This window comes from Enoplosus armatus, chromosome 12 (genome assembly GCF_043641665.1).
Source record: "Enoplosus armatus isolate fEnoArm2 chromosome 12, fEnoArm2.hap1, whole genome shotgun sequence".
Classification (NCBI taxonomy): Eukaryota; Metazoa; Chordata; class Actinopteri; order Centrarchiformes; family Enoplosidae; genus Enoplosus; species Enoplosus armatus.
The window spans coordinates 23,862,807-23,876,964 of NC_092191.1; the positions used below are offsets into that span (position 1 = coordinate 23,862,807).

The 14,158-nt window shown below is 44.1% G+C and overlaps 1 protein-coding gene across 1 annotated transcript; it reads right to left on the bottom strand.

Annotated features, from left to right (window-relative positions):
* Positions 1 to 7,193: 7,193 nt before the first annotated feature.
* LOC139294356 (spermatogenesis-associated protein 2) lies at positions 7,194 to 13,283 on the bottom strand. Its single transcript, XM_070916219.1, has 6 exons — positions 12,945 to 13,283; positions 12,336 to 12,445; positions 12,041 to 12,167; positions 11,233 to 11,355; positions 9,796 to 10,285; positions 7,194 to 8,846 (listed from the first exon to the last, which is right to left on the bottom strand). Exons 1-6 carry the CDS (start codon positions 13,281 to 13,283, stop codon positions 8,482 to 8,484), a joined length of 1,554 nt encoding a protein of 517 aa, XP_070772320.1. The 3' UTR covers positions 7,194 to 8,481.
* Between the last annotated feature and the right edge of the window lie 875 nt (positions 13,284 to 14,158).

The window sequence follows — 14,158 nt, forward strand, 5'->3', positions numbered from 1 at the left end:
AACAAATGTATTTCTTTTCTCATAGAACTTTTATTTCTAGTATTTCCTAATATTTATTGAGAAAATAGACTTTCAGGGCCTTTTATTGAATGGTTTGTGGTGCAGACTCCATAAGACTAGATGTTCTTACAGTTCACCCAGGTAAGAGCTGGCTTGGTTGTGAGATGTACCAGGAGGCAGAGTCGCAGTCCTACACGCTTCTCTGCGCTTCCATTAGAGCAGTTACCCACCCAACACCCCATAATGACTGTGTCTGCCCCCCGACCACTTAAATTAATTCAACCAAAGTTAAACAGGAGAGGAGTCATTAATAAAAACTTAATAAAAATTAAGACCACTACTGCTATAGGCCAAAACAATAGGAAAATTAAGTGCGGACTGTTAAATATCAGATCTCTGTCATCTAAAGCTGTATTAGTAAACGAGCTAATATCAGAGAATCATATTGATCTACTGTGTCTGACAGAAACCTGGCTGTGTCATGAAGAGTATGTCAGCCTGAATGAATCCACTCCGCCCAGTCATACTAATACTCACATCCCTCGAGGCACCGGCCGAGGAGGTGGAGTTGCAGCCATCTTTGACTCAAGCCTGTTGATGAACTCTAGACCTAAACTGGATTATAACTCATTTGAAAGCCTCGTTATGAGTCTCTCACTCCCAACCTGGAAAACACTGAAGCCAGTCTTATTCGTTATAGTCTATCGCGCTCCAGGTCCATACTCTGAATTCTTATCTGAATTCTCAGAGCTTTTATCAGGTTTAGTCCTTAAAACAGACAAAGTCATTATCGTAGGGGATTTTAATATTCATGTGGATGTTGATAAGGATAGCCTTGGTACTGCATTTACCTCTTTATTGGATTCGATCGGCTTCTGTCAGAGGGTACAGAAACCCACTCACTGTTTTAATCACACCCTCGACCTGGTTCTGACATATGGACTTGAAATTGAACATCTAACTGTCTTTCCACAGAATCCTTTGTTATCGGACCATTATTTAATAACTTTTGAATTCCTATTACTGGACTACACGCCATTAGGCAAAAAAGTCTACACCAGATATCTATCTGATAGTGCTGTAGCTAAATTTAAGGAAGTGATTCCATCGGCATTAAATTCAATGCCATGTCTCAATACAACTGAGGACTCCTATGCTAACCTTCGTCCCTCTCAAATAGACAATGTTGTTGACAGTGCTGCAGGCTCAATGCGATTGACACTTGACTCTATTGCCCCTCTTAAAAAGAAGATAATAAAACAAAGAAAGTCGGCTCCATGGTATAACACCCAAACCCGCAAATTAAAGCAAACAGTGCAGAAACTTGAAAGGAAATGGCGCTCCACCAAACTAAAGGAATCACGTTTAATTTGGCAAGATAGTCTTAGAACTTATAGGAAGGCCCTCTGTAAAGCCAGAGCAGCCTATTACTCATCACTAATAGAAGAGAACAAGAACAACCCCAGGTTTCTCTTCAGCACTGTAGCCAGGCTGACAGAGAGTCACAGCTCTATTGAGCCATGTATTCCTATAACCCTCAGCAGTAATGACTTCATGAGCTTCTTTAATGATAAAATTCTAACTATTAGAGACAGAATTGATCACCTCCTGTCTTCAGGTGGTATCTTACCTTCAAACACAGGAATCTCAGAAATAGCTGTAAAACCTGATGTATATTTGGATTGCTTTTCTCCCATTGACCTTCACCAAATTACTAAAACTATCTCTTCATCTAAGCCATCAACTTGTCTCTTAGACCCCATCCCAACCTGGCTGCTCAAAGAGGTTTTACCTTTAGTCAGCACTTCTTTACTAGACATGATCAATCTGTCTTTATTAACAGGCTACGTACCACAGTCCTTTAAAGTTGCTGTAATTAAACCTCTTCTTAAAAAGACCACACTTGATCCAGAGGTTTTAGCCAACTATAGACCTATATCTAACCTCCCCTTTCTCTCCAAGATCCTTGAGAAAGCAGTCGCCAACCAGCTGTGTGACTTTCTACATGACAATAGGTTGCTTGAGGACTTTCAGTCAGGTTTCAGAGCTCATCATAGCACAGAGACAGCACTGGTGAAAGTTACAAATGACCTTCTCACTGCATCAGACAAAGGACTTGTCTCTATACTTGTTTTGTTAGATCTTAGTGGTGCATTCGACACCATTGACCATCATATCCTATTACAGAGACTGGAACATTTAATTGGCATCAAAGGAACCGCACTAAGCTGGTTTAAGTCGTATTTATCAGATCGATCTCAGTTTGTACATGTTAACGATGAATCCTCCATGTACGCCAAAGTCAGTCATGGAGTTCCACAAGGTTCTGTGCTTGGACCAATACTATTCACCTTATATATGCTTCCTTTAGGGGATATTATTAGAAAACACTCCATACATTTTCATTGCTATGCAGATGATACCCAGCTATATTTATCGATCAAGCCAGAAGAACCTCATCAGTTAGCCAACCTCCAAGCATGCCTTAAGGACATAAAGACCTGGATGACCTGTAATTATCTGATGTTGAACTCAGACAAGACAGAAGTTATTGTTCTTGGCCCTGAACACCTCAGAAATACAATATCTAAGGATATTGTTACCCTAGATGGCATTGCCCTGGCCTCCAGCGCCACCGTGAGGAATCTCGGAGTTGTCTTTGATCAGGACATGTCCTTTAACTCCCACGTAAAACAAACTTCACGGACTGCCTTTTTTCACCTCCGTAATATTGCAAAAATCAGGAAGATCCTGTCTCAAACAGATGCAGAAAAATTAGTCCATGCATTTGTCACGTCTAGGCTGGATTATTGCAATTCCTTATTATCAGGCTGTCCCAATAAATCCCTGAGGACTCTCCAGCTGATCCAGAATGCTGCAGCACGTGTACTGACAGGAACCAGGAAAAGAGATCATATTTCTCCTGTATTAGCTTCTCTGCACTGGCTCCCTGTAAAATCTAGAATAGAGTTTAAAATCCTTCTCCTCACCTACAAAGCTCTTACTGGTCAGGCACCATCATATCTTAAAGAGCTCATAGTACCTTATTACCCCACTAGAGCACTCCGCTCCCAGAATGCAGGGCTGCTTGTGGTTCCTAGAGTCTCCAAAAACAGAACAGGAGCCAGAGCCTTCAGCTATCAAGCGCCTCTCCTGTGGAATCGGCTCCCAGTTTGGGTCCGGGAGGCAGACACACTCTCTACTTTTAAGAGTAGGCTTAAAACTTTGCTTTTTGATAACGCTTATAGTTAAGGGCTGGCTCAGGCCTGCCTGGACCAGCCCCCTAGTTATGCTGCTATAGGCCTACACTGCCGGGGGACTTCCCATGATGCACTGAGCTTTCCTCCTCTCCCTCTTCATCTTTGCACACTCATCACAGTCCAATGCATGTTACTAACTTTATTTCTTCCCCGGAGTTTCTTTGTGCTTTGTCGACTCGTAGGTCGCTGTGGATCGTGGTCCTGGTACGCCTGGGTGCTGCTGCTGCCATGGGCCTGCCTGACTCCCATCACTACAGTTATTATGTTTAGTCGTAGTTCTGTCACTATTAAAGCTCCTATTATTAATCTCAGCTAATATTACAGCTATTTCTACTGTTAGTGCTGCCATACATCTTTGCCTACCTATCTGTCTGTCTGTCTGTCTGTCTATCTGTGTCTCTATGTCTATCTCTCTGTCTCTGTCTGTCTCTCTCTCTCTCTCTCTCTCTCTCTCTCTCTCTCTCTCCCTAAAACCCAACCGGTCAAAGCAGATGACCGCCCACCTAGAGTCTGGTTCTGCTCAAGGTTTCTGCCTCTTAAAAGGAAGTTTTTCCTTGCCACTGTCGCCAAAGTGCTTGCTCATGGTGGGAACTGTTGGGTCTCTGTAATAACATTATAAAGAGTCGGTCTAGACCTGCTCTATTTTGTAAAGTGTCATGAGATGACTTTGTTGTGATTTGGCGCTATATAAATAAAATTGAATTGAATTGAATTGAATGTAGCTGAAAGCTCAGAAAACTACTAAGTGGAGTTTTGAGCTTCAATTATTGCGTTACATATGTTGTTCCCAAAGGTCGTAAACAAGCTCCCATACTCAAAACAGAAAATATCATTTGAATGAGGGCTCGGGATCAGCATCGATGAAGAGTAAGGCCTGCACACCAAACTCCAAACCACAAATTGACTTTAAAAGAGAATGTTTTGATCCCCATCGCGCTTTGATTTTTGACGTAATGAAGAGCTGACTGAGACCGAAACCCATTTAAATGAATGTGTAGTTTGAGTCGGTGTGCATTTTTATATGAAATATGTTATCAATTCCATATTTCATTTCATTCTTTTTTTTCTGAGGAAATCAATGGTGTAGTCAAGACTAGATCTCGAAGCTTTTGTAGGTGCAAAAAAAGTTAGTGAACCCCGAGCTGCATTGCTTCAAACGAGCAGGTAAATACAATCAGGTGGCTAAATTGACCAATAAAACGCACCGATGAAACGACAGATCTTTGGGGAGGAAATCTGGCAGCACTGTTCGATGAACAGAGATGAAACCAGGTCAGTTTAGTTTAGTCTTACCAAAGTGAACCCATACAGGTGAAGCATGCCGAGAGGGACCTCAGAGGACCTCAGGAAAGAGGGTGGTGAGAGCACATTTGTCTGGGGAAAGCTATAAATTCATCTCAAAATCTTATTTTATATATATATATATATATATACACAAAATGGGGTCCAAAAGTCTGAGACCACATTGAAAATCTCTAATATTTTCACGTAAAACCTGGAAATAAGTTTGAGGCTTCAGAAACATTTTTATGACATGTAAAATGAAGAAGAAATATTTAAAGGGGACCTATTCTGCTCATTTCCAGCTCGATATTTTCCTTTTGTGATTCCATTAGAGGAGCTTCACGTGATTCACAGTTCAAAAAAAGTCCTGATTTATCTCCTACTGGCCCTTCATGCGGCCCCCTCAGTTCACCCTCTCTCTGAAACAAGCCGTTTGAGCTCGTTGTCTCTTTAAGACAACGAGCGGTTGGTGCAACAGCAACAACCCGGAGCTTAACGCTTCAAAGACAGTGGAGATGGTTGTAGATTTTAGGAAGAGCGTAGCCCCATCCGCCCCCATCACCCTGTGTGACTCTCCAGTGGACACTGTGGAGTCCTTCCGTTTCCTGGGCTCCATCATCAGCCAGGACCTCCGGTGGGATCAAGAAAGCCCAACAGAGGATGTACTTCCTGAGGCAGCTGAGGAAGTTTAACCTGCCACAAACAATGCTGGTTCACTTCTACACCGCCATCATAGAGTCCATCCTCACCTCCTCCATCACCGTCTGGTACGCTGCTGCCTCCACCAAGGACAGACGCAGACTGCAGCGTATCATCCGCTCTGCAGAGAGGGTGATCGGCTGCAACCTCCCATCTCTTCAGGGCCTGTACTCCTCCAGGACCCTAAGGAGAGCAGGGAAGATCGCTGCCGATCCCTCCCATCCGGACACTATCTGTTCGACCCCCTCCCCTCTGGCAGGAGGCTGCGGTCCATCAGGACCAAAACCTCCTGCCACAAAAAACAGTTTCTTCCCCTCTGCAGTCAACCTGACGAACACGGTCACAGTCTTGCACTGATTCTGATTCTGAAAACCCACTTTCTTCTGATTGGCCGGCCAAGTTCCGGAAGCCAAACTGTAAACTTAACGTTGCTAAGCAACGTTAACATGAACATAAAATAAACATAAACATCTGGTCTGGGCCTGGAGCAGAGATACCATATAAGGACATCCGTGCCTGTCTGACATCAGATAGACACAAACGGAGCGTTCAGAGCAGTCGGAAGTCTGAAGTAGGGATTACTACAACTTTGATAACGTTTAGTATGAATATCTGACATTGTAAGATTACATATATGACAGAAAATACGCCAAAGCATAATAGGTCCTGTAGGAGTCATTATTTATGCCTGTTTATTTGTTCTTGATATTAAATCAAAACTGCCCAGAAGTCTATTCTTTGAAGCGCGTCAGAAAGAGGACTTCCCCCCTGCACCCAGCCGAGTGACTAATCGCTGGTCAGGATAGTCGCTACAGGTCCTCCTTAAGATTTGGCACTAGTTTTTAGGTCAGCAATCGAATTTAAGCACATGTTAACAACTGAACTCCTTCGTCCAAAAGCTCAGATGTCTTTGAGCTGTGTCCCTTCCATCGAAGCATGCGTTCAGGTGACACTCAGGTCGGTGGATCTGATCTCCTCATCGGAGGCTCCGTTCAATGAACTCAGCTCGCAGCCGGTGTTCACCTGTTCTAAATGTGGCTGTGCCTCAAGTTTCCAGCAGGTCATGGCTCACGAAGCAGCATCGTGATGGTGGGAAACATGGCGTCCGAACTAAGTGAAAGTGTCAGAAGTCAAGCTGTTATTCTGAGCAAAGAGGGGGGGCTTTCAAATCACGGCTGGACTAAAGGTTTCTAAGGGGGCAGTGCTCGATCCGGCGGACCATCAGAAGATCAATACATCAAGCTTAGTTCCCCGAGAGATAGAAAAGCACTTTCATCACAGATACACAATCTGCTAAATAAAGAACGCCAGAGTTTGAAGCTGTTATTTTAAAGTAAAATAGTTGCATAATGTGTAGTTATACACTGTTTCTTTTTTTTTATTTTTTTAAATTATTTCTACAAGTAAAACAGGACCTCACACCTGGAGGAGGAGGTCAAGTTAGCATTTTAGCATATTAAGACAGCATTAAATATAGATGGATTTGAGAAATTTGGCTTGGTTAAATGGGAAAACAGAAAACCTGCTTATAATCCGTAAACTAACACTCTGAGTGTATCGTTTTGGCAGGTAAAGACAATATCGTACCGGCACAACAATCACCAACAATCTGACATATACATATATCTATTGTTATATGAACTGAAGGATGTGTAAACCACTGTGGCTGAACATCCTTTTATTCTAGTTTTTGTTGTGTTTAGATATCTTTTTCTTTTTTTTTTAATGAATCAGTATTTGGAATCAATATTTAGATATTTGTATCCTGCATCAAGTGCAGAGATATCAACAGTTCTTGGACAACCACCGAACTTTCAGCACTGACACTGTGTGACACTGTTATTCCCAAGGAAACCTGACTAAGTCCAGAACATGAACATTCTGTTCTGAGCAAAACATGTCAAAATAAGGAGGCATTCACTGACATACTTATTGGCAAAAATACGGAGATGGGTGTAATATGAAACAATGTTTATTCAGAATGGAGCGGTATAAAAAGGACATTATTATTTTTGTACCGGTTGCTCTGCAGACTAACTCAGGTCTTCATTGGGACGCAATAAAGACTTTCACAAAGCTTCACTTGTTTCTCCGGACTTTTACTCCAATTGAGGACTACGATTTCCACCACAGGACATCATTTCGGGTCCAGCTAAATGTCAATTTATGTCAGCACTATTTAAAATAAATTTAAGCACTATTTAAAAAGAATTTAAAGGCAAAATCTGATTCTAATGTCACACCGCCATCGAAATTTGAAAGCCCAGCTGGAACCTGCCATACGCTCCAATTAACAGGCGTTTTAATCCATATGCGTGCCGAAGTAAACAGGCCTACATTTTCAAGTACGGTCATTTTTCCCCATCTACAACTACAACTCTTCAATGATATATACTGCATATAAATAGACTGATATGATAACATTAAGACTAAGGGCCTTTTAATGGTGAAAAAGACACATTTATGTCAGCCTCCGAGTCGTACTTCTGAGTCTGAGATTTGGGACAAAGTGGCTGGCAGTTATGTCTAAATAAAAGCCAATATTAATAGTTATTATCAGTTATTACACTGTATCTGGTTTCACAACAGAACTGGCAGTATGGACAACCATCTTGGAGTACTTTGGCTGCAGTATGAAGTACATACTGCATACTGCTGTTCATACTGCTGAAGACTAAGGGGGGGACAGAGCTTTTGAAATAAGAGCCTGGAACTACCTGCCCGTGGATATATATATGCGGCAGGCTGAGTCAGCGGCGTCTTTTACATCTAAGCTTAAAGCACACTTTCAGTCGCACCGCCTTCCCCTATTTGATTTTATTGTGTGGCACATTTAGTACTTTTCTTTTTCTGTTATGCTTTATGCGTTTTTTTTCTGCTTGCCACGTGAAACACTTTGTAACTTTGCTTTGATAAGAGCTATATAAATAAAGATATTACTGGAGAGATTTTTGCTTTTGTTTGCATGCTGCACACTACATGCTACATTTTGGCCAAATCAGCACGTGCTGCTAGTGTAGCAGGCGGTTTCCAATACAGCGTTTGCGAACGCTCCCAAGTCAGAATTACGGGAGGTTTGAAGTAGATTTGAAATTGAATGTGCACAACATTGAGATTGCGCATTAAAACATCTTTTAACTCTGCGCTCGTGTCCTATTAAATCTTGGTTTACAGACTGATCGGTATTGGTTTTGGGCTTGCTCAGTAATTCTGAATCACTTCCAAACATGTAAATGAGTTATTTCTTGTGATGGTCAACTATAACAAAGCTCTGTGCGCTTTCTGCTGTTTCAGTGTCATCAGTGTCTTCTCCTCCCTCCCTACAGCTCCGGCGGTCTGCTGCAGGCTGCTTCCGCTCTTCCGTCGCCACAGGATCCGATGCCGGATGCTCCGATGCCGGATGCTCCGATGCCGGATGCTCTGATGCCGGATGCTCCGATGCTGGATGCTCCTCCACCTCTCCCTTATCGGCGCTCTCCTCTCCTCCCTCGTTTTCTTCCCTCCTCACTTCCTCGTTGGTCTCGTGCACACGGAGCTGCCCCATCATCTCCGCCAGCTCTCTCAGCTCCTGCTCCTTGTCCGTGGAGTCCAGAGAGGGAGGCTCTGTGAAGATTTCACAATTCATTTTCAGTAGACAAATCCAACCAAGACAAAAAAACATCAGCGTTATAAAAGTCTTAATCAATAACAGAGTTAAACTGCTCTCATTATATTATATTTAAATTGTTGTTTTTTTTCCAGAGCTGATGATGTAAGTAGCTACGCAGGGGAGCCGTCTCGCTTCCTTCTCGTTTTGCGAACAAATCCTTCTTTCTGAATGACTCTCAACGAGTTAAAGGGGACCCTTTATGCTTTTCCTTATTTTCTGTCATATATATGCATAATGTTACAATGGCAGATTCATATTAAAACAGCAGTTAGCGGTTATTTTATAAAGCAGAGCAGCCAGGGGACCATCAGAACCAATCAGAAGAAAGTGGGCTCTTAAAGAGACAGGAGCTGAGGGGCCGCATGAAGGGCCACAATAAGATGAGGAAGGACTTTTTTAACTGTGAATTATGCAAAGCTGCTCTAGCGGTGTCCCAGAATGAAAATATACAGCTGAAATGAGCATAATGGGTCCCCCTTAACTCAATTTTGTGACTCAAAACTTATACTCATAACCCTGCTTCTGTATCTGTGTGTGCGCACACACACACACACACACACACACTCTGAGCGTGAAGAAGGCATGACTCTGAATGCTTAAAGCACAGGTTTTCTCCTCGTAGGCTGTTGTGAAAGCGCTTGTGAAATGAATATGCGCACGCGTGGATCTCAGTTGTGCTCGCGGCAGTGATTGTTAGTTGGTTTTGTAGAACTGCAGAAACCAAAACATGAGCTCATGACCTTCGAAACATCACCACACAGCGCCCAAGAATAAGGTGGGATTGTGTCGTCATCGTAATAACAGTAATCATCATGATTATTATGTAATGGGATTTTGGTCAAAACTGGTCAGGCATTATGGAAGCAGACAGTGTGTGTGTGTGTGTGTGTCTGTGTGTGTTACCTGCTGCAGTCTGCTGTTGTGTCCAGGGAGGAGGCTCTGCCGTGGGCTGAGATTCTCCAGGCTCCTGGCTCTGCTCTGCTGTGGATCCAGCTCTCAGTGTGATGTGCAGGGAGATGGCCTGAGGACCACTGAGCTCATCGTCAACTCTGCTCCCATTACAACCACTGCTTCTGCCATCGTCACCGAACACTTCGCCAGCTCTGCTGCCGCGGACAGTCGCAGCAGCGGCTTTGGCGCCTCTTTTGGGGAGATCAGCAGCCTTGGCGGGGTCACTGTAATCATCAGCGCTGGCGGTGTGAACAGCTTTGCTGCCGCTCCTGCTGCTGTTTGCTCGGTGAGGTTTGTCCGATAGCAGAGGACGGCCCCTGATGGCCAGGTCGGGGTAGGTCCTCTGCATCTCCATAATAGACTGGTCTACGTTCATGGGGTGGCAACATCGAGGCTTTGGCTGGGGGTTCACTGCAAGCCTGGTGTCCAAATACAGAGGTACCTGAAGAATCAAGGAGTCCAGCATCAAAATCTCAAAAAGGGGAACATCAACCTTAAAGGAGATGGGGCCCTTTTTTCTTTTTAAGACATGCAGCCATGGGCCCGGGCTGCTGCATTAAAGAGGAGGTATTATGCTCATTTGCAGCTCTATATCTTTGTTCTGGGACACCACTAGAGCAGCTTTACATAATTCACAGATCAAATAAGTCCTTCTTCATCTTATTGTGGCCCTCCATGCGGCCCCTCAGTTCACCCTCTGTCTGACACAAGCCGTTTGAGCTCCCGTCTCTTCAAGGCCCCCCCTCCCTAAAAGCCCACTTTCAGGCCTGGCAGCTACAGTTAGCTTAGTTAACCATCACTTTAGCAACAAGTGAAGCCATCTGTCCGTCATCTGTCCTCCTACCTACCTACCTCCTTTCCTTCACAGCAGAAAAAGTTCTTTCTGTGAGACAGTGAACAACCTGAGCATTAGTAAAGTCCTGAGCAGAGCAGCTCCAACAACCACCTGAGGTAATCCGTGTTCGGGGTCATGTCATACTTTCACAGCAGTAAGACATGAAAAGCAAATGGAGCGTCCTGAGCAGTCTGAAGACTGAGCTTTTGGCTCACAGGGATCACTTTTACATACGCTCTCCTCATTATTTGGCAACTTTGGCGACGTTTAATAGGAACATCCAACGTTGTAACCCTAAGTCTATGACAGAAAATGAGGAAAAGCATAACAGGTCCTCTTTAAGGACTCAGCCTACATTGTACGCGCTCTACCAGGTGGCCCACTGGGACGCCCCGTATGTGTGTGTGTGCTTACTTGACTGTGCAGGTGTGAGTATTCAACATATTGGAAAACAGTTCAGCTCCATTACAGTTCTAATAACACGAAGCGATGTTGAACACAGGTTGAAACCCCTCTCCCCTCTCTCTGGTCCCCCCTCTTGCACTCTGTCTTACCTCTTTTCTATCTGCCTCTTTCTTCTTCTCCTCCTCTTCCTTTTGCCCTATTGCTGTCTTCTGTTCGGTAAATTCCTCCGGTTTTGTAGGCCCTAGTCTCTTCTGGAGCACCTCCTGCCACTCCTGCAGCGTAAGATCACAACTGTCACATGGAAGCCGTGAAATGAGAACAAGTTACTGTGAGCTTCGACCGAGTCCTGTGGCTGCCATTCGTTTGCATATACAGTATGTCTGGAGTCCTGCAGGGGTGACGTGTTTTTGTAGGCAGACCCGGAAGTTAGCGTCGCCCTGGTTCCCTTGACAACAAGCCAATGGGATTGTTCCATGGGGATTTTGGATTATTGCAGAAAATAAGCTCTGTGGCAAACAAACATTTATGATACTCACATGTTTTGTTCAGCGAGATAATCTTCACTAATGAACACCACTTTTAGGTCGCATTACTTCAACGTCACCACCACTAAGCTAAACTTTTAAGAGAATATAGATAGATATAGATATATAGACAGATAGATATAGAGCATAAGCACAACGAGGCTGTAAAGGCGGACTAGTCTTCTCATGATGCATGTTACTTGCTTTGTTTTCATCTCTTGCAAAGCATTTGAAAACGCGGCAAGACAGAAACACACTGACGTTCATTTCAAAGCGTATGCCATCAGAATCATTTGAAAGGTGCTTTAGGAATCCCTACAGTGGCTTTAAATAAAGCAGAACACCACGTCATTCACTGTAGTATAATCACGGTTTGATTGGACAGTGACATGGCAGATATGAATAAACACGCTTGGATGTTTTCCGACCTTACCTTTGGTCCCAGCTGGTCCTTCTCCAGGAGCTCCAGGAGGCGGCCACATTCCACCCTGGCCAGCAGCAGCTCAAAGCCCACCAGCATGGCTCTGTCTGGGTTAGCATCCTCGCTGAGTCTGTACTCACTGAAATACATCAAACGGTAAAGAGGACAACTGAGGAGCACAAGGGGTGACGTAAAAATGATTGATGAGAAGAGCAGACCAAATGCCACTTTCAAGTTACTGTCTATTGCACTGTTTACAAGTGAATGCGTGTACGGTGCGGTTCTGGTTCTTCTCCCAGTTCCCTACCTTTGTGGACTGTCAGTATGGGGCAGGTAGCCAATACAGGCCAGGACTGACTGAATGGCAGAACTGCTGAGAACTGGCAGGAGACAGTAAACAAATGGGCCCGTAAACGTCTGAAAGAGACGGAAAAAAACAGATCATCTGTCAGTATGTTTATTAAAGATCTCTCAAATGTGGTTATTAAAAGAACTGTGACCAAGGTGTGTAGGGAGCAGGACAGTTTATAGACACACAGACATCATCAGCCTGCCAAATGATCAGCCGGGATTTGCTTTAACCTTTGGCCTGACGGTGGGCCACCGAAATCAGCCTCCGAGGACCACGAATATCACAGCAAATTGCCATGGCCAGTAATTGCCCCCCCCCCCCCCCCCGAACTGACTACTGAATCTGAACCGGTTCAGATGAATACTTCATTCCCACTTTTTTAGAAGTTACTGTTGTAGTTGGGGACCGCAATGAATGATTATCAAAAGTTTGAGAAGCTGAAACCATGAAATGTTTTGAAATATATTGTCTATAGGGGTGTCAGTCAAAGAAAGACAGAGAAGAGAAGAGAAAGAAAGAAAGAAAAGTGAAAGAAAGAAAGAAGGAAAGAAAGAAAAGTGCCACCTTCAGAGTCTTGATTTCCTTCTTCCAGGGTTGAAGGACCAGATTGACACAGAGGGTTTCCAGCAGCTCGGCGGCTTTGATGAGAGCAGACAGGAGTTGCCTGTAGTCCGCGCTCAGGGCTCCGGGGCCCTCGCTCACAGCCTGATAGAGAGGGAACGCCGCGAACGTCCCCCCGGGTTCTGGCTCGCCCAGCAGATACTGGGCCGCCTTCTTCAGCAGCCGGGCGTCGCGGCACGGCCGAGCCTCTGTACACAGCTGAAGGTACCAGTTCACATAATCACCGTAGAGCTCCTGGCGTGAAACCTCCGCCTGTTCTGCTGCTCTGATGCCGTCCTTCATGACTGACACACACACACATACAAACACACACTCTGTCACTGTAATGAGGAAGTATAGCTGTCAAACAACCTGACGAGGAAGTGAAAGTGAGAGCAGCTCTGCCACCACTTCACGGCCCTGTTATACATGCCATAGATTTTCTCAAACAGCAGGTATTTATTCAATATATAAAGGAAACCGGAGATTAAAAATAGCATGACATGACTCAAACTCGTAAAATAAAGTTTAGTTCATTTTTCAGGTACATTAGAACTAAACTGTACAGTTACAATGTCGCCCCCCCCCTTACAAAAACAGTTAAATAATAACGATAATAGTGTTATTAAGAAACACACGTTTCGTTTCAGTTTTAACTTTTAATTCACCGCTGGTTCAGCACCAGCAGCGAGACGTGATGCCAGATCTCGCGAGAGTGTGTTGCTGAAGAATGAAAAGTTCATTTTCTCCAGATTTGTCCGTCTGAAAAAATGCCATTTTAGTGTCAGAATGTTGGGAAGATATGTGGCTTGTGAAAACATTGGCCCAATATTTACTTCGGTGACTACGGGAAAAGAAAGAATGGGTCACACCCCGTGGTCGCGTTCACTTCTCACACTGGAGTGAAACAGACTCGGGACCTGCCGCTAGTGTCCTAAAAGTAAAGGGGCGGGGCAGAGGTGAAACCCACGTGACACCGATACAGGGAAATTACTCTGAGTAGAGTCGTCTATTTCTCTGTTTTTTTTTACACGTTCATACATTTTAGGAACTTGTAGAATATTAGGAATACTGCTTGTATAAGGTGAAAAAAAATAGGAAGTATCGAGGAAGACCGTGTTTTATTTTGAAAACCTTCACCCGGATGTATTCGTTTTTTGTTTGTTTGTTTCCGGTGT

What these genes read in the sequence shown, in the direction of transcription:
- LOC139294356 (XM_070916219.1), bottom strand. Translation starts at nt 13,283, where the DNA reads ATGAAGGACGGCATCAGAGCAGCAGAACAGGCGGAGGTTTCACGCCAG. An exon ending in CATACTGACAGTCCACAAAG is followed by an intron (nt 12,168 to 12,335) that starts GTAGGGAACTGG and finishes GATGTATTTCAG; the next exon opens with TGAGTACAGACTCAGCGAGG. An exon ending in ACAACAGCAGACTGCAGCAG is followed by an intron (nt 8,847 to 9,795) that starts GTAACACACACA and finishes AAATCTTCACAG; the next exon opens with AGCCTCCCTCTCTGGACTCC.